The sequence below is a fragment of the Acipenser ruthenus genome, chromosome 1 (assembly GCF_902713425.1).
Source record: "Acipenser ruthenus chromosome 1, fAciRut3.2 maternal haplotype, whole genome shotgun sequence".
NCBI classification, from domain to species: domain Eukaryota; kingdom Metazoa; phylum Chordata; class Actinopteri; order Acipenseriformes; family Acipenseridae; genus Acipenser; species Acipenser ruthenus.
Window position 1 is genome coordinate 43157253 of NC_081189.1, and position 20730 is coordinate 43177982.

At 36.5% G+C, this 20730-nt stretch overlaps 1 protein-coding gene across 12 annotated transcripts in view; it reads left to right on the plus strand.

Annotated features, from left to right (window-relative positions):
• The first annotated feature begins 350 nt into the window (after window positions 1-350).
• Window positions 351-20730, plus strand: part of LOC117421070 (uncharacterized) — a 137452-nt gene continuing 117072 nt past the window's right edge. For 11 of the 12 annotated variants that reach the window (XR_009328908.1, XM_034922324.2, XM_059025463.1 and 8 more), the window contains exon 1: window positions 351-483. Coding sequence is in view for 11 of the 12 variants with exons in the window: in XM_034922324.2 (XP_034778215.2) it covers window positions 448-483 (36 nt within the window). In the remaining variant the exon portion in view is untranslated. The remainder of the gene's footprint in view (window positions 484-20730) is intronic. The other variant, XM_034922343.2, reaches the window with a different exon arrangement.

Consider the following 20730-nt stretch of genomic DNA (forward strand, 5'->3'; position numbering starts at 1 on the left):
ATTTCTGTTTGGATTCTTACATCGAATTCATCTGCGCCATATAAAATAACACGTTGTCTTACTGCGTTCATTGATCACTTCCATTGCGGCCCACTTTACTTTAACTGCAACCTCAGTTCAGTAACATGCAGGTTTCCAAGTCGGTGCTGCAGAGTTCTGCATCACTACAAGGCTCACTTTTGGGCGTTGTCCATGGTTGCAGTGGTTGTGGAGCCGGTGTCATCATCATCTACCTAGATACATTTTTCTGATTGGATGTGACTGCGGAACGGGAGCGTGCAGGAGTGAGCGCGTCACCGTTCAATTGCTTTCAGGCACACCCACTTCCATATTAGGAGGACAGTTAGTAACAGGCTACTGCAGAACTCACAGCAGGAGCAGGCAGAGAAAAATAAACATACAACTTGCCATGTAGAGAGTTGTATCTACTTTATAGTAAATGAGAATATGGATGAGTTTTTACAGCGCACCAAATCCAGGCTGGTAAGTGCAAACTAACTCAATGTGTTAATTAAGTTAATAACCCCTGGTTTTCTGGGTAAATACAGTGTCAGATGTAATTATATAGTAACGTTTTTTTTTTTTTTTAATTACAAGTTTGAATAATGAATACAAAAACATGCGTGCCAGGTAACATGGGGATACATGTTTTACTTTGGACTGGAGGACAGGTCAACAAGTTTTGTAAATGATACATGAAACCTAACGTACAGTATACAGTACAGTCTCTGTATATGAACCATGTCGTCGCAATGTATACTATGGGAAACCCTTCCACTATTACAATCATGTAGAGTTTTTACATGGTTCAGACAGAAATCTAGAGCAAGTAGAACGCTTTCAGTGCCGTGCAGCAGGACAATGGGATCTAAGGCCTCTCTTTAACACCTGTCAAAGTCTAAAATAAACGTGACAAAAGTGTAAACTAAGGAGGAAGTGCAGAACTGTTCTTTGAAAAAGTGGAATACTGGAACCAATAATAACTAAATAAACTCTAAGTGGGTATTCTAAAAACAGAATCTACTAACTCAGCAAGCAATCATCTTTAAAATAAGTTTACTTTAAACCCGAGACAGAGAAGCGAGGCGCGGCACCGCTGGGCATTTTCAGGGTGCGATACTAGTCTGCAGTAGACTCACAGGAGCGGTATGCGGTATGCGACTGACTGTTACAATATAGAAATTGAATGGTACACACAGCAGTTGTCAGTACCACACCGTAGGCTGTGTACTCGAATATAATTTACGTTATGGCCAAAAGTTTAGCATCACCTAGTAGAATATTAGGATGCAGACATAATAAAAACAAAACAAAACAAAAAAAAACTATATGAACATAATTTCGATATTTTATTTAACATCAAGCAATCTAAGAAACTACAAAATGGTATCTCAAAAGTCTACTGGAAACTACAATAGCAATACAGTATTTTGAAATGTCACTTTTTCAAATTTTGGAAAACTACAAAGCGATATGGTATTTCAATATGCCATCGTAACATTATTAAATCTATAGGGGGTGATGCAAAACTTTTTGGCCATAGCTGTAATGCCCCTCCCCCATAATCTATTAAATAAAAACACTGGTTTGTTTTTCAAAGTTGTTTTTCTGTCATCTGTGTTGTAGCGTGCACGGGGAAAGGCAGCAGCAGGGCTGATAGGTGACGTAATCACACACGAAGACATAAACCCGATATATGCTCCTTGCAATACGTTGCTGACAGCATTTTTTTTAACCAAAAGCCCAGTTTTTTTCATCAGAGCCTCTGTTATAAACTCCTATTAACCACATTGCTAGCAATGGCAGATGACTAAACTCATCCCTGGTTTTAATTGGATCAACTCCCCCCCCCCCCCCCCCCCCCCGTTATAACAGAAGAGCGTTATAAACAGGGGAGGGGGTGCCGCGGGACACATAGCAACACACATCTGACAAAAATACAAAATAAAATAACTCCCTCTCTATAATGCATATATAGTGAAGCAAAAATGTAACTTTCCCTGAATTAACCATGCATAAAGCACCATGTAATCACTATATTTTTTACAAAAAAAAAAAAGGTAACATTCGTGGATCATTTTAATTAGCAGTTTTTAAACTATAAATAGCCTGACTAAATGGCGGTCGGCAGTTCAGTTCGAAGCGACAGACGAGCAAACCAAGTGCGAGAATGAGAGCGGATTGGAAGAGGGGAAGAGGGAATGGGCTCGCCCCAGGTTTGGCTGCCGGAGCGGGGCTGAAGCGAAGTTGAAGCGTCTTGTCTCCCAGAGAAAGCCGCAGCTTCTCTCGCAGCAAAAAAGTAAATACATTAGGAAAGATAACCACGTAATAGGCCTAATATTTATTTAGTTATAAAACGAATGCTGAATAAAATGTCTGTGTTATAAAGTGCCAGCGCAGCTTTACTTCAGTTCAGACACTGTTTCAAAAGGGAGAGACAGAAACGGAAGTTAGTCTGAGAAGTTGTTTACAGTTTGATTAACACCGGTACTGTATTTACTGTAGAAATATTGCATGAATCACTAGTATAGGGAATTGGGGGACATGCTGTAGGAGTGTTATAGCCGAGGTGCGTTATAACCGAGAGCCTTATAGCGAGGGAGCACTGTACACATGTTTTCAAACATTAATTTAATTAACATTTAACATTTTAGTTGATGTACAGTGACTAGTAAATTCAAATAGTTCGCATTTGAAACTCCCCTGGGTCCTGACTCCTAGCGCCGCTGTTATTACGGTCCTAAAATCTGTTGTCTCAATGCAGTTATGTCGCCTATCTATCTATCTATCTATCTATCTATCTATCTATCTATCTATCTATCTATCTATCTATCTATCTATCTTTTTAGAATGTTCTGAATGAGAAACATTTTAAAAAGCTGTAAGGAGAGTCTCACCACAGCTAGTCTGTATTGACATTTATTCTATTTATTAATTTTCAGATGCTCAATTACTGGTACTGTAGTAAAACTTAAGGCACAGCTCCATTTAGAAATGGGTTTAACCCAATAATAGTGTGGCTATTGGATTTGGGAATAAGACATTTTGAACATCCTTAAATCAGACTAACAATTATGACAAAGCCAAACTAATCGGGTAAAAACAAAACAAACCATTTTGCCCCCTCCTCCCCTCCCCTTCAATTTGAAGGTTTATAATGTTGTAAAACACATTTTAGCTTAATAAATAGTTAACATATAAAATCTGTAAGAATATATATTTTTTTAGGTCTTTGTAAAATATCGTGCTGTATCGCAGTTATCGTGATAATACCCCATAGAATAATCGTCTGAGGAAATTGTCATATCTTGACATCCCTATCTGGGCCCATTCTGTCTTTCATATTTCCTTTAGCTCTGACAGATTGGATATATGATGCTTGGCTACAGCTTTTTTAGAGCAGTCCCAAGCATTTCTATTGGATTGAGATCTAGTGATTGCAAAGGCCATTCCAGAACCTTTATCTTTGTTTTCGTCAAGACATCCAGAGTTGACAGCTGTATGCTTTGGGTCGTTGTCGTGTTGGAAGATAAACTGTCAACCAGCCAATGAGCAGATGGTATCATTGTACTTTGTAGAATGTTTTGATATATGGCTGCATTCTTTGGATCATCAATCGCATGAATGTCTTCAGTCCCTGAACTTCTAAAACACCCCCATATCATGATCGAGCCACCTCCATGTTTAACTGTAGGTACAAGGTTTTCTTCATTGAAGACGTTCCCTTTTTTTCTCCAAACATATTGTGGTCTGTTTTGGGGGAAAAGTTATATTTTACTCTCATTGGACCAGAGAATTTTGCTGAAGAATGTTTTAGATTCCTGTTCATATTTCTTGGAAAATTTTAGGTGGTTTGCTTTATGAATTTTCTTTAAATGAGGTTTACAGCAAGGTCTACATGCATACTACTCTTCTGTGTTCAGGGGCCTTTGTACAGTTTTTTTGTGCAATATTACATGTATGCCTGATACGTCTACATCTTTCTTTAAATCATAGGCTGTTAATCTTTGATTTTTTTCAAGATGCTCAAATGATTCTCCTACCTGCTGTGCCTGTAATGTTCTCTGGGAGTCCCACTTCTTTCAAGCGTTTCAGTTGAATTTGTTCTGTGTTACTTCTTGATTTATTACTCTGATTGTTGATTTTGGTATTTCATATTTCTTTTGTACTGTTCTGTAGCCATTTCCTTTGTTGTACTTTGCTGCGGGTGCTTTTCTCAGATGTGAATCCAACTCCTTTGTCTTGACCGTAACCTGCTGTGTTGCCCAAACGTTCTTCTTCAACATATGTTGAAAATAATGACCTATTTTTCTGTCTATTGACTTTATCATAGTGCTGTGATGAACACAGGATTTTCATGTTCGGATATTCGCTCATAATTTAAATATTAGTTCATTTTCAAAAAGTAATAAAAGCCATTATATTGCTCAGAACGCAGGCTGAGACTGCATTGCAGCAGGGGCAGGGGGGTGTGGCCTTTGTGTGTGCCTGTGTTTTACAGCAAGATGTTACAGTAACAGGTCAAAGTAGGAAAATATCACAGGAGTAAAGACTACATCGTGTAGGCCTTGCTTTACCCCAGTGAATTAACTACAAAACAAAGGAGCCAAATAGCAGTTCAAGTTAAACGTTGTTTTGTTTATTCCCGAAATAAATAGTACATAAAGTTGACACCACATTTCAGAGGTCACATTTATAATTCTGTGTTATATACGCAGGACATTTTAATAAAATGCAAAAAAAAAAAAAATAACAGCAGTGCGTTTCTTAAAACACAGATGGAAAAGACAACAGATCCCCTTTTCATCCCTATCCAATAATTTAGTTTATATTACAAAGTAGTTTTATGCAGTGCAACATATGAAAATGGTTCCACTGCTCCCCTGCATCCTCTTTTAAAAAAAAAAAAAAAAAAACAGCAGAGATCTCAGTATCCAATGTAGCACTGCACACGTCCCTGGTATTAGAGCGACTCAGTAATCAGTATCAGAGCATCTTACCTGTTGACTCTCAGCCAAGAATTTGGACAAGTAAAACACATGCTCAAAAATCATGGTTTTAAGACCATGGATGAGGCCTGCAGGGTTTTTACTGAGAACTATTCAGACGTCTTTCCTGCTTTCGCAAAACTTGCAACAATTGCAAGTATGATACCTGTATCCAGTGTACCAGCAGAACAGAGTTTTAGCTGTCAGAACGGAGTGCAGACCAGCAAACACTCTTGTTTACATGAGGATCATCTAAAACATGACAATTTCAATGGAAGCTCCTGAGAATTATTAAGACTTTGATTTGGAAAGAGCATGAGTCAAAATTGAAAGAACTTTTAAACAGCAAAACTGTAAATAGTTATGATGTTGACAGCTACCCGCAGAGACATTGGTACATGTTCTACAACACTGAATTTTACATTGTGAATGGGGGGATTTTCAAAAGAAAACGTTTCATGGTAAGCTTGTCTTTATGTCTATTTCTACCATTATTTCTACCATGTACTGTTTTGCATGTTAACTTTGTTAATCTGAAATAGTTACATTGGAAAATAATATAACTATGTTGATGCAATATGCAGATGTTTTAGTTGAAAACACAGATTTTGAGATGGTATGCTTTTTACAAATGCCCATTTTTAAAGGCTAGCGCAAGCTCTGCCACATTTTATTTATTTTTTTAAACTTTTTTTCATTCCTTGCCATTGCCGTTTCTTCACAGTAAACAGTGGCCATAGACACGTTTTCATAAAGTAATAACATGAGGTGTACTTGTGCCTTATTGTAGCTGAACAAAACCAATCAAAAACTGAAATTTAACTTTAAACATTTCAAATAAAACAAACGTAGAAATGGCGTTGTAAAACGAAGGGGAAAAGACTCACCGTTTTGGTTCTCCTTTATTACATCCCACTTAACAAAGTCGCAACAAAAAATATATAATATATACAATCTGTTTAAGCAAGGCATTTCAGAATGACGTGATTGCCTTTTTTCTGTCATGAGATTCTCATTTGCGCTAAGGCAGCACAATGCTTTTTGACCCGGATAGCTTTCCATAGAGAGCACTATGCTTGCATGCACATAATCTGGCTTGTTTACTTTTTGCTGTCTAAAACTTTTAAATAGAAGCTCAAGAGCTACAATGTAGATCCTGTGTTTTTTTTAAAAATATGTATTAACGGGTGGCCAATTCGTATAGTCCGTCGGACAAGAAGTTTTTATTTATTTATTTTTCCTATGTTCGCTCTTTTGCTAGAAGGGCACTCCGGGTATATTTGTAGAGCCACGCAAGTTTCTGAGATCTGAATTGCGGAAGTCTAGCACACACACAAACCTTTTAAAAAGTGTTTACGTCCCACCCCTATTACTTCTGAATGGCTAGCTGTGGAAGAAGCTGATCTTCTGTTGGTTACAAAGAAACCCAGAAATGACTGAGAGTGTCTGAGAGTGAGAGCCTCTGTCAAGACACATGCTAATCTTTTAAATTTAAGGTATTATTTAAGTTTTTTGTAAATGAGCAATTAAGTTATACTGCTTTTTTTAATACATGAACCTGACATTTAAATGCAGCAACCTAGTTAAGTTACAAAATAATAATAATAAAGAAATACACCATAGTCACTAAGGTATTAGCGGATTTTAAAAATTTGTGTTGTGTAATTTATAACACTTCGTGGTCAAGCGTGTACTTGTTGGGAATATGTTTTAAAAAAGCTAAAGTTTACTGTTTAGAAGCATTTCAAGACAAACCTTCCCTGGCAAAAAATGTAATGATTTTTTTTCTTTCGATTTTAGTGTTGCTAACCTTGCTCTTTACCATATTTACATATTTTTTTTAATATTTAAGCTTATATATATTCTGTGCTTTCTTTTTATTAAAGCGTGTATAAAAGCTGCATAAATGGATTGCTTGTCTCTCAGTTCACTTTCTTGTTTTAGTTTAATGTGTCACTTATTTTGTTCTTTTATTGTCAGTGCGAACATGTACCTCAATGCATTTTATTTGCAGGGCTATGCATCCTCTGCCTCATCTGACCCACTTCTGCTATTTCTGCTGTTTGTATATTCGAAACATTCATTTTCTTTTGAATATACATACACCTGCTTTATGTTTTCTCCCCATTCCTCATCAACTAAAAATATTATATTTTTGTGCAAGTATTTCAATTTAGTTTTTGATCAAGCTAGTAGTTATATGCCCAATAATTTGGCCAACATAATCAGGTGATAATGTGTTTGTGAAGTGACAGAGAACCACGTTTGAATGTTATTTGATCCTCTGACGTCTAAACGTCTGCTGTGTACTAGGGTACAGTGTGGGTCTGTTATTACAATGTCAGAGTCAAAATAAAACAGCATTTTAATCAAAATATTGTATTTCCTAGAAAATAGTACCGGGAAAATATTGAATAATAGACAAAAATCGGGTATAAATCAGTAGAAACTGACGTCCAGTTTAAAAAAAATCCTGTAATTTTTCGGTAAAATTAGGAATAAAACGCAAATGCGGAACACTATTTATTGGACATGCACAATCCATCGATTTGTGAAACCTGCATATTCTATGTAACATTGTTGCTAGGTAATTCACTCCCACTGGCTCTAACAGCACAAGAGTTTAAGATGCTTTGTTGGGATGAAGATGATTAATTATTAAGTAATTAATTTAAAGTCAAATTATATATATATTTTTTCAGAAAGCCAGTCATTTAAGCATTTAACTGCCCAATTTATGTGGTATTAATTTCATTTCGATTTTATTTTTGTATCTGTGTGCATTAACAAATATTTGAAATTGCTTAAGTGCTTTTGTTTGTTAAACTACCAGAAATTGTGAGTGTTGGTCTTTGTCATATTCATAGTGGCTCATTTTCACTAAAGGCATGTATTTAACAAGTTTTCTTGAATTATCATATATTACCATAAAAATAGTTATATAGGTCGCACTGGCATAAATGTCGCTCCCCCCTTTTTGAGAAATTTTATTTGAGCTTATCAAGTACCCAGACACTTCAAGAACTATCTTTGTGTTACTGAACATTTCTTTCCAAAACCAGACTTAAGCTGGGACCAAATCAAAACTTAGAAAACCTGCTAATCGCACTTAACAAAACTGTATTTAATAGCGTTTTCTTTTTATGAGTAGAAGAAATAAGATTCTTACACAAAAAAAATAAAATGCTATTAAATACAGTTTTGTTAAGTGCGATTAGCGGGTTGTCAAAGTTTTGATTTGGTCCCAGCCTTAGACAATATAGTTCCAGCTGTATTGGCTTTGACAAATTCATTGTATTAATTAACATTTTAAAGAAAAGTATTAAACAGTGCTGCTTAATTAAAAAAAGCAAAAAACAAAACAATAAACTAAACAGTGCACCATCTAATAACCAGTAAACAAAACATCTTAGTATTGCATACGGTGCAGTACAACTGCATTAAACGTCTAGCTGTACAATGATACATTCATTTTGTTTTGTTAATCAGAACCATAACCATACACATATTCTGCAAGTGTACCACTGTGTTGCACTGACATGAAGAGGTGTTTTCTACATCGGGACAAAAACACTCTCCTCCTCTATCAGCTCATTTAAATTTATCTTTGTTTTGTCTCCAGTCACATACTTTTTTTCATTAATTCCAAACTCTCTTTAAGCAGTGCGATTGTCATGCTTTTTGGCAAAGTGAACAACGTCCAATTTCAAACTGGTTGTGTAGATTTTTTGTCTGACTGTCCTACTTTATCCAGTTCATTGATTACATATCTTTAAAGACACCTGCATTATAATATTTTATTGCAGTGCAGTTACAACGAACGCAAGACTTCATAAGTTTCCTCAGCTTTCTAACCAATAGCTGTTTACTATGGATCCCAGGGACGGGTTCAGTCTGAATGTTGACAAATCAATGTCTCAGGAGGGTGGGAATAAGGAAATTCCTAGGGATGGACAGCTATTGTGTTAACAGTGAAGTAGTATAGCTGTGACGTGTTCATATTCTGAAAATTGATTACTTTAACCACAATTTTATTTTCTCCACTATATTTTTTCTCCACTTACATGCGTCTGGGTCGAGAGGAAGTCAGTCAAGAGTCTTAAAGCTTGCGTTTAACATTCAAAATGACTAATGGTAGAGATAACTAATTAAAACTTTTAATTAGAACAGTGGTTTTGTGTTTCCACCTAGCAACAGACCTGAATGTCGTAGATCCTGAAAAAAATAATCGGGTTGTTGACAAGCTTGTGTGAGCCGTAACCGTGGCTGTAGTAATCCCATTGGTATATCATTGTTTGTGGCACTGGTGCAGTAGTTTAATAAACACACCAGCGCATACGTTGCACCACTGTATTTGTTGCTCCCCCCTTTTTAGGGTCTCTCAAACATGCCAAGAAAATAGACTTATACAACGTTTTTTACGGTAAATGTAGGGTGCCAATACTTTTGTCTGTGACTGTATAATTCAAAGAGCCAAAGATTGTGACTTTTTTCAGTATTGTTTAACCATAAACGTGTTTGCGTATACTACATAGTTTACAATACTAGAACTTAACAACTAAGTAATATAATCTGATGTCTATTAGGGTGTGTGACGGGGTACACCCCGTCCCTGTGTGTATTTTGTATTATTATTATTTAAAATATATGGTTTAGTGTGTAAAAACACAATGCTTTATTGTTCATTATTTTACAGCATGGATGGGGTTAAAATTCCCCATTCATGCTAAACTCGTGAGAATCTCCAGATTGATTAATTTATTACTAATCTGGAGACGGTCACATTTATAAAAACCTGCAGCTTTGGCTGAATGGGGTTAGTGTGTTAGAGGTGGAACGAGAGACGTGAGTAAAGAGAACTGAAAGAGAGAAAACAATTGCTACTCATGCTGGTTTTACACCAGCATGATACTTGTTTGTACCGTTTTGTCTGTTTATTTTGGCCACTTTGTTTGTGTTTAGTGTTTTGGTTCCTGTTTTGTTCAAACCTTTTATTTAATTAATAAACTCACGCACCAGTGCATGCAACTCCAGTACTGTGTCCGGCCTCTTTCTGGTCTGACGTCACCACAAACCTATCCGTGACAGGGTGTTAGAGCTTTTTGCTGCCGTTAATATAATCAGAAAAGCTGTCTGTGTTATAATCTTCTCAAAATTAGGAGTAAATTACAAACAGAAGTTTACCTCTCCATATTAGTAGAACAACCAGTTGTACTAAATGAAAACAATAATATTTAATGGCTTATACGTGAAAACTCTGTTAAAGCAAAAACCTTAAACGCGTATTTATGTCTGCATTTTGAATAACAACCATTACCATGTCAGCTTGAACCTCTTTTCAATACATTGTTTCTAATACCGCCACTGTGTCCGTGTGCATCAGACGTTGTCTGTTTCCAACTCCCTAATGTAAACCAATCTATACTTAACTAGACTTGCAGGAATCTCCGCTGGCTGCTGATAATATTTGTTGGTTCCTGTGGCAGTGTGGTGGTGATGTGATTATGAAATAGAATACAGACAACAAAGTTCACGATCCAAACGCGTTTTATTTTTATAATCCTGGTCTGGTGACCACAAAGAGTAATCCCATTGCACTGTTCCAAAACAATGGGTTGCAGTCCCGAAATAATAAGACACAGTTCGTAAATAATAAAAACAGTAAAACACACACAAAGACACACACATTCACAAGTCCAGAGTGAGTGCTATAGTGCTTGTGGTGAAATACAATTTATCCGTGTACAATGGTGCAATGTTGTCCGGGTTTAGTGCTGGCCTTAAGTGATAGCTCCGGATCGTGTTAGCCATCTAACAATACGAGTAGATTTTTAGACATGACAAAACAAACAAAACACTCAATGGTTCAGCTTAACCATAAACAAAAGGAACAGATCACCTTGCTACGTCCCCTTATATACCATCAGTCATATGGGGTTTGGGGGTGGAGGGGGTGGTGGGGGGTGTTGCAGCTTATTTTTCATGGCTTGGAGAAAAAAACCTGATAATCATATTCGGAAACTGGAAGTGAGTAAACCTCTAGGCTGTATTTCAAACAAACACTCACGTCTTTGATATTTAACAAATTTGATTTGCCCTACATTGACACTTCATCACACAAACCTTAATTCGTGCAAGCGAACTGAAAACTGATCATTGGAGGAAGTGTCAAAATAAGTGAAAATACTCTCCCATATGGATTATTAACAGCATTATACTTCATTGGTAATTTACACTATTCACATTGTATAATCGTTAGTTACACGAAGCATTTCCTTTAGAGTTACAAATCAGTCAACCTATTATTCATTTTTTAAAGGTTTTAAACATACCATGGTCAGTGTTGTACCTGGGGTCCTTTACCCATTTATCTGGTCCAATATATTTATATATTTTTTCATGATGGTTTTTATTTTCAGTATGTTTCTAACTGTGTATGGTAACCAAAGAGAGCCCCCGTCTCAAAAGAAAGTGACTAAACGAAGCCTTTCAATATCTGTTACTTCAGCCATTTAACATGCACAGATTTGTGTATTTGTCGGAAAATGAAAATACTGTATTCAAGATTTGAAAATGTATGTGTACAAATGATACTCTTTTTCACAAGCAAACATGCAACCGAGCCGATACCATATGGTCGCAGCAGCGATAAAACTGAATTATAATAATCCTAATTAGGGATGGGTCAGTGTAGTCGATTACACGAAAAAACAAACAAAAAAAAAACTATTCCAATAGCATATTACATATTCGAGCACACAGAAAAACCTTATACATTAGCTACTAGTAGAAGCAAACACGACTTTCTTTTATTTTTTTTAATGCTGACGCTTAACACCCGTTGTTATTTGCATATTAAATGTAAGGACCCTAATTAATTATGCAATGCTTGTAATAGCAACATTCTACATTCTACAGGAATCGTATTCTGTTTGAAAATGTTGCCAATTTTATTGCCTTGTTTTTAGCTAATGTTAACAGATCCCTGCATGAGTTCCGCTGTAATGACTGTACACAGCAGCTTGTGCAGCTGTTGCTAGCCAGTCGTGAAACAGCTTCTGGGAGCATGGCACCGGCGAACTTTGAATGTGTGAACTGAAATAAAATAATGTGTATAGCAAGTGCTAAAAGAAGTAATCCAAACTTGGGTAACATTGAAATTAGAAAGGTAATTTAACGTTATGATGAATATAAAGACATACTAAATGTTAAGCAGAACAACACAGTGACTAATAAGAAAAGGCAAGATACTTTGGAAAGAAAAGGAGTTATTTTTAACTCTGGACTGCAGTTCAATGTAAAACATCTACTGTTGACATTCTGTGAATGGATGGAGTAACGTCAGCATTTGCACTGACCATTAAAAGTACAACCAGGTATCCTTGTTTTGAATTATTTACAGGTTATTAAATAAACAAAGTAACTTGAATTAGATTCATCTGATGTCAGTACTTGATGGCTAGTTGTAATTAGTAATGTTAAACTATTGTAATGTTGGAATGTATTTTCTATTGTTTTCGCCAGGTTACAATATTTACACTATTAAGATTATTTTATAAATATTATTTGTTAGAATTAAACAGATGTAGAATATTTAGGTTGCTATATGATAGGTGTTATTCTGAATACACAACAGCAGAAAATTATTATTTGATGGTTTGCGCAATATTATGCTACTGTTGCTTTAATTGGAAGAGAGACGCGCTGTGACGTTGCTGCTCATTGAGTTCTGTATTTGAATTCAGTAAACAAAAGGAAAAACTTGTGCCTAAGGAAATAGGGTATTGAACGAAGAAATCTCGTCTTGGACATTGTTGTACACTTTGTGAACCCGGCTAAACTTTACCAGCTTACACTGTTGTTGTCTGCTTGTACACACGCATTTGCCTTTTATTCTTGGGAGCATAAGGGACCAGAGTTTGGGTAATCGAATACACAAAAATGTTGCACCCTGTGTATTCTAATAGAAAACTATTTGAAATTCCTATTCCTAATCCTAATAATAAACACTGTTAAAACAATATTCATAATACAAAATAATAACAATCCTTCTCAGAGCGTTGTCGCTTGTGTAGCCTCTCCCATGTCAGCGCTAATCTTGCTGAGTGATACCAATGAGTCCTGGAAAGATTGTGAATGACATTTTTGACCTGAACACATCGGATCCCAAATCAGTCGGATCCCATAGACAATTTGATCGCATATTTGGGTATCCATCGGGACACCTTACTGTGACACTGGATATGATGTAAACGAAATGTTGAATTCACAACAAATAAAGCTGCTGTTTTATCTGCAAGTCTGGGAAACTGACGCCAAACAAGGCAGAACGTTACTTTTTTTTCACTATCATAATGAAGCCAGATGAAGTGTCCACTCTAAATGTTCGTCTTCATTTTTTTCCCCATAATTAGTTTCTTTATGATTTATTGATTTCAGCGCTTTCCTTTTGGCTTATTGGTTGCTTAGTTGTAGAAAACCCGATTTGTAAAAGTACAACAAATATGACGTGCGGTGGGAAAGTTAGGATTAGTTCGTAGTTATGTTTTTAAAAAATGGTTTGTAAATTAATTTTCAGCTTTTTGGCACACTGGCCCATTTTCCTGGATTTGTGAAACAGAAGCCATGTTCACTATATATATATATATATATATTATACTAGTTAAATGTAACCAGCCCTGAATGCAAAGGGTATGAAAGCAAGACGAGCATTAATTACTTTCAGACCGTCGGACCTAATTCCGATTAAATGTCAGTATGTAATAATTTTCGATAAAATTGAATCATTTATCTCAGTGTATGTGATGTAGCTTCAACATTTCCCCAAATATTAGTAACTTAGTTAGCTAGCTACCTATCAGTGATGATGGTAATAACATGATCCAACCAACATTTTATACTAATTCGCTCACGATATTCATGTCCTCATTAAAGTTACACTGTAGATGATGCAAACGTTAAAATATTAATAAACAACAAATTATATTTTGTAATGTAATTACTTGATCTGGAATCAAACTAATTTAGGCTACTTGCTAGTTATGTATATATTGTTTTAAAATTTAACTATGTTGGTGAGAGAAAAAATCGTTATGAAACTTACCCGAGTGCCTGTAAATGATAATCCATCTCTTGCGTTGTGTATCTTTTCTCACCCAATCATATTTCGATGCGATATTTGGCCACTTCTTGCATTGGCCGTAATTTCACAGTCAATCATGTTTCAGTTCAACCACAGGGTGTAAACACCAAATGCATCACGTTACGTAGGGGGGTGTGGAGGCGAGGCAAGGCGAGGCAAGGCGAGGCAGCGCAGGAGTCTGTTCCGCTAAAACAAACCTGAAAACTAACTTCACATGCGCAATTATTAATTTTTTATTTCCAATTTTGTAGGCCCGTCTGCTGCCTTTTTTGACCCAGCGGACTGCCGGGCCTGTAGAATGGTAGGGGAACCACTGCCATAGCTCCACCCCCTTTTTAGATGGCCAACTTCCACCTAACCCTGGTAATGAATTGTCAGGCCATCCAGTCCAGGGCACTCTGTTCCCTTTACACAGCGCCCTCACAGGTCGGGATGGAGATTTATAACAAAGATTTATTCTTTCTCTGTCACAGTTACATAAAACCAACTATGACAAACATAATTGGAGGTTAATGATATATATTCCCTAAAGTGACCTGTGTTCTGTTGTCAGCAACCTTGAATTCCCATACATTCACGTCAACAGCTGGGTTATATTGAGAGTCTAAAGGTATTTGCACCTGTTTACTGGTTTTGAGGATTTTAACAATAAAACTATTCATTACCTTTGAATGAAGTCTAAATTGTATCTGTCAGCTTAAACAAAAACTGAGAACCGTGAAAGGAAGTTACATGCTTTACATGCTTGTAGGTTTCAGATGTTTATGCAGAATCTTTATGACTTGATATGGCTGTATATTTGTTGCATTTGTCCTTGTACTAATGAGGCAGTTCATGTAGTGCATTGTCAGTATTTGTATGCATCAAAATGGATGCATGATATTGATTCCCTTCTTCTGTATCTTTACATTAATAAGGTCAAACAACAATGCTAATAACCTGCTTTCTGTAATTGCACCTGTTTATTTTTGCATTTTAAATAACACTTATTTTCATATTGCATGTCAATTATATTGAGATATAAAACTTAACAAAGGAAAGTGAAATATAGGCTATGGTAACCATAAGCATTACAATGTTTTAGATGAAAAATATCACATTCATGACTTCAGTATGTTTTGGTGGGAAGCATTTTTATTTATATAGGGGCTTGAAAAACATTTTTGCAAAGTGAAAATAAAACATTAGTTAAACCATTAAAACCGCACAGATGAATACATCATACTTTAAAAGAATCCTGCATACAGCTTTGAGGGCATCCTGATATAGGTACAACCTTTTTACAAGTTCTTCAGAACTGGTTAAAAAATATAGGCAGTGTAGGACCACCTTTTCAACTTTCATGCAACTATGTAAAGGCATTTGCTATGATATGTTAGTCATGGTGACTTTTTCTTACACCTGTAATGTTTTATTTATATTAACGTGCTATTAAATATTTCTAAGTGTTATGGTTGTGGCACACATTTCCCCATAGTTCTTTTTAAGAATATAAACAAAATGGAAGTATTGTTTCTTGTATCAGTCAAATTGTTTGCATGCTGTATATGAAAGGTTTGAAAGACAAGCATTGTTTTGTTCTGAACTTCCCCTTTCCTTGGTCTTTCAGTGCATACTAGTTTAGTGAGACGTACTGATAGCTAAGTTCCACGTCAGGATTTGATCCTTCACTAAAAGGGTCACAATGAAATGCAATGAAATATAAGGTTGTAATACAGTAAACGTACAAAAAAGATTTGCATCTATGAGCAGCTCCATTAGATGTCAGCAGTGAAGAGCACATTAAACTGAATTTCACAAATCATACAATTGTAACATGATTGAGAACCCAAAGGAAGTCGTTATATAACTGATTTCTGCCGTTTTCAATCCAGAAATGCATTCACTTAAACTTAACTTAAAGAGTAGCGGGGTTCCGAAAAATAGAGTGCTACGCGTCCCCACTACAGCTGTTTAAAGAACGTACCTGTAATTTTTCTTCTCATTGTTAAAATCATTTTAAAATTGGCATAGAAAACTTACCAGTGTACGGGTGGCTGCAAGTAAAACACATAGCCTACCTGCTGCTTTTGTTTTCTGTTGGTATGAATCAAACTTTTCTTTGCATCAGTATTTCTGAAAGCTTCTAGCCCTTTGGATCATTGGATCATACAATTCAAAGTGACCCAGCGTCACACTAAATTGGCATATCAGAATGTACTGCATAACAGTGTCTGTATTGGCGAGGGACTACTATACTAAAAAAGTGCTGGATGTGAGTGAGAGGTTAAGAAAACCGACATTCACTATCCAGGAACTCACAGTATTAAAGAAGAAGTAACTGCCAACACAGATCAGCTGTTTGGAAATACAATGGGTTCTGTGGATGTTGGCAAGCGCTGGCAAGATGAATGGCAGATTGTAAAAAAAAGAAATCTGCAGGCTCTTCTCACTTCTAGGAGGATTATCTTCCAACAAGATATCCCCCTCCTCCTGAACAGTTCATACAAGCACACCAAACCCTGCCATTTCTCCACTTAGAGCAATGAATAGGCTACAAACCTGGTTTATGTTTTCCAACCAGTAAGTAGCCTGTCCTGTTCAGATGAGTTAACAATGCAATTTAATGTATGTGTTACAAATAACAAAATAATTAAATGACCTAGTTACTGAATAATTAAACATTTCAGTTTTTTTATTATTACTATTGGCTTAAATACTTGTTCCTAAACACATAAATTATGCTAGGAAATTAGACCGTTAAGAGACATCTTATTCTCCGCTTGGTCTGAGGCACGTGGTAATTATGATGCCTGCAAGGGTCAATTAAGGGCTTGTGAACGAGTGGTTTGCAGTGCGCAGGTGTAGATGATGCAGTGCTCCAGAACAAACACAGCTCCCTGTTCGTGTTAGCCGTCTAGCGAAACAAACAATGACAATTAGCTGACAAATAAACAAAACACAAAACACTCACGGTAGTTTTAATTCTCCTGTGCGTTACTGTCCTTATAGTTTAACCATCAAAACCAAGGAACAGATCGCTGGGGCCACACCCTAAATATCCAGCTTCCGACTGACCCCGGAATGAACTTCCAAACCATTCATTCCAGGCTACTCTGTTCCGGTTATATAGTGCCCTCACAGATTGGGAAGGAGATTGTTGACGAGGATTCATTTGCTGTCTGTCACAGGGAACCATACAGCTTATGAATCAGACGAATAATATGTTAATTAGAAAATTGGTCTCCAATGGCACGCTATTCTAGCGCCGCGATGACTGATGTTTTTTGACGGTAAATTACTATTATGAATCACCAATGAAATACTGTCATGTTAAACACTACTCCAGCCACGATAAAGGAGACGGAAAGTTGTATGTATATGGGCCACTGGCTACTGATGACCTGCCATTTGAAAATTTGAATTACAGGGGTCTTGTTTATGATAGTCTTTTGGAAGAGGGGACCATTATCTAGTCAGAGAATCTAAGATATTTAGTAAACTAGGGGATGGAAAGGGGCCAATAAACACAGTCATACAGTATTTCTAGAAAATAGATATCTGCATATTTCAAAAAGGACAAAATACTTGAAGTAATGCATGGGCTACTTCCGATCGGAATGCTAGTAGGGTCTTGTGATTTACTCCTAGCTGCTTGCAATGCTGTTGGTACAGAAGCCATCAACTGACTACACATGTCAACGATGTGAAATAAGATGCCTAAGTACAGTAGTACATTTTTGACCTGAACTTAATCCTGTACAGATCTATAAGCATGTCATGCAGATCAATACCTCCCACATGCTTATTGTATATCATCACAGTTGCTGGTCGTGGAGCCTGGACATGCTGACCTTTAGCAACAAACCAATGCTTCACATTCTCAACTGGTGTGCACCTGATGAACTGGTGTCACTATCACTCCTTTCCCTTTCATCTATTTCTATCTGAAGGCCATTATCGGGAAATTCAAATACACTTTCAGTCCCTGCTTTTCCCTTTTCCTAATTATTATTTGTTTATTTAGCAGACGCCTTTATCCAAGGCGACTTACAGAGACTAGGGTGTGTGAACTATGCGTCAGATGCAGAGTCACTTACAACTATGTCCCCCCCTGAAAGACAGAGCACAGGGAGGTTAAGTGAATTGCTCAGGATCACACAATGAGTCAGTGAGTGAGCTGTGATTTGAACCTGGGAACCTCCTGGTTACAAGCTCTTTTCTTTAACCTAATCCGTCTCAATGCTTGCATCTGACTGATCTACTGGTATGGCTGTATATATTTTGTCTGCTTTTTGTAGAACATACTTGTAGGTATTGCTGTCATCTAAACAATAAAACATTAGAAATGAGTATATGTTTTGACAATTTCTGCTTGCAGAATCTGTAAGTAAGGGTCTACCTAAATCGCGATTTCGCGGAAATCAGGAAATTGAGGGGTCACTGTGAAATTCACCTCTTTTAGGGGCCAATGCATACTGGACAAGTACAGAGAGAGAAAAAAAATAAACCTTGTTTAAATGACACAAACTATCTTCCTTCTGTAGATAGGCTTTTTTTTAATTCCTTCCCGGTCCTGTGTGCATTGCACTTAGGCAAAAAAAAAAAAAAAGAAAAAAAAAAAAGACATTTACAAAAAAATACTCCGAAGCGGAAAACATTCTTGTTTACTGTTCAGATGACAACAATGTTTTAATCAGCCTATCAGTGCGTCTGTACTGGCTTTTCTGTGACCTGTACTGTACAGTAGGGGATGGGACAAAGTCAGTGCTGCATTGTTTTGATTTAGGTTACTAAAGGCTAGTTTTCAGCATTGGAGGTAAAATACCAGAAATGGATGACAAAGCAAAAAAAGCAAAGTATATTTCGGCTGATGATCGTGTCAAGATATTTCTCAAAGAAACTGTATGTGTAGATTGAGGTAATTGTTTTGCAGATATTGTAATGTGTCTACTAATAAAATCAATAATTGGATGGGACAAATAACATGACAACGAACGTGCTGCATACATTGACTTTATTAAAGTATGCTAGATGCCCGCCCTTGTGTAACCGAGTTTTGGGGCTGTTTCTAATCGATTTCCACATCTGTATAACTTGGCAAAGCTTTGCCTTACACTTCCAACCAATTCAGTGGATGCAGACGTGCAGTCTCAATGTATGGGCAAGTCCACACCAGACAGAGAATGTCGGCAGCAACTGCTGGGGGATGTTGCATGCTTGCCTTTATTATTATTATTTGTTTATTTAGCAGATGCCTTTATCCAAGGCGACTTACAAAGTCTAGGGTGTGTGAACTATGCATCAGCTGCAGAGTCACTTACAATTATGTCTCACCCGAAAGACGGAGCACAAGGAGGTTAAGTGACTTGCTCAGGGTCACACAATGAGTCAGTGGCTGAGCTGGGATTTGAACTGGGGACCTCCTGGTTACAAGCCCTTTTCTTTAACCACTGGACCACACAGCCACCCTTGACAATTGGCAGCACTCTGTTTTAGTATGGAAGCATCACTATTTGTAGGCTTTTATAGTGCTCTGAAATATTGTCTACTTAGGTTTATTTAATGTTTAAACAGGTCCGTGAAATGTCTGCGAAATCCTAATTTTATTCCATAACCTACCTACTTACCTGGTAAGAATGTGAAATTAGGTAGAAGTAATTACTGCTCTTGAAAAATAAATACAGGAAAAAGTGTCAAAGTGTGTGAGCATTTTTACAGTAAGCTATTTCTTTCGGTATGAATTTATATTCAGTTATAGTTATATAACATTTCTTTTTTCACAATTGTGGGCTGTTTTAACATCATTAGTTTTGTTTCCATAATGCATTTTGATGTGAGTAGCAGTGGGATATTATTGGGCCAGCGAAGGAAAACAACATCTTATATCAGTGGCCTTAAGCAGCTGTAAATGTTTTTCCTCCTAGGGTAAATCAGGGAAATTGATTACTAATTACAAAATCATATGCAGTGAACAAGTCTCAGTTGTTTGTTCACTGTCACTAATACTGCAGACATTAAGAAGCTGATAAAATATGTAACAGTAAGCATCCCTTTAGTGCAGAAATATTCAGAAAGGATTTCTGGTTCAGCTCCCTTATCAACGTACTGAGCAAGCACTGCAGTGACAAGACGAGTTGCCTTTTTTCTTCAATATGGAATGGTTCCAAAATTCCCATACTTTTAATTGGTTCCCTCCAGAATAACATAGCAAACATATGGTAAAAAATATGCTGAGTTTACCGTTTTGTAGTTCAAGCAATTTAGCAATTTTAGTAAGTGTGTGGCACCATACAAGCTCTTAAATTTGTTTTCCATAGTGTCCTTCAAAGCTGGCACAGATGTAGAATCTGATGGTGTTAAGTAAGTTTGTAAATAATAATAATAATAATCTTTATTTTTAATATAGCACCTTTCACAATAAAAATTGCCACAGAGCGCTTCACATGAATAAAAACATTGACAGATATTAATAAAAGAATGCAAGAAAAGCAATAAAAACAAATGAAATACATATAACAGTAAAACAAGGCAGAGAATAAAAGGAACATCATTTTAGCTTAAAAATGCTTCATTATAAAGTGTGTTTTTAATCTTGTTTTAAAAGCAGTGACACTTGGT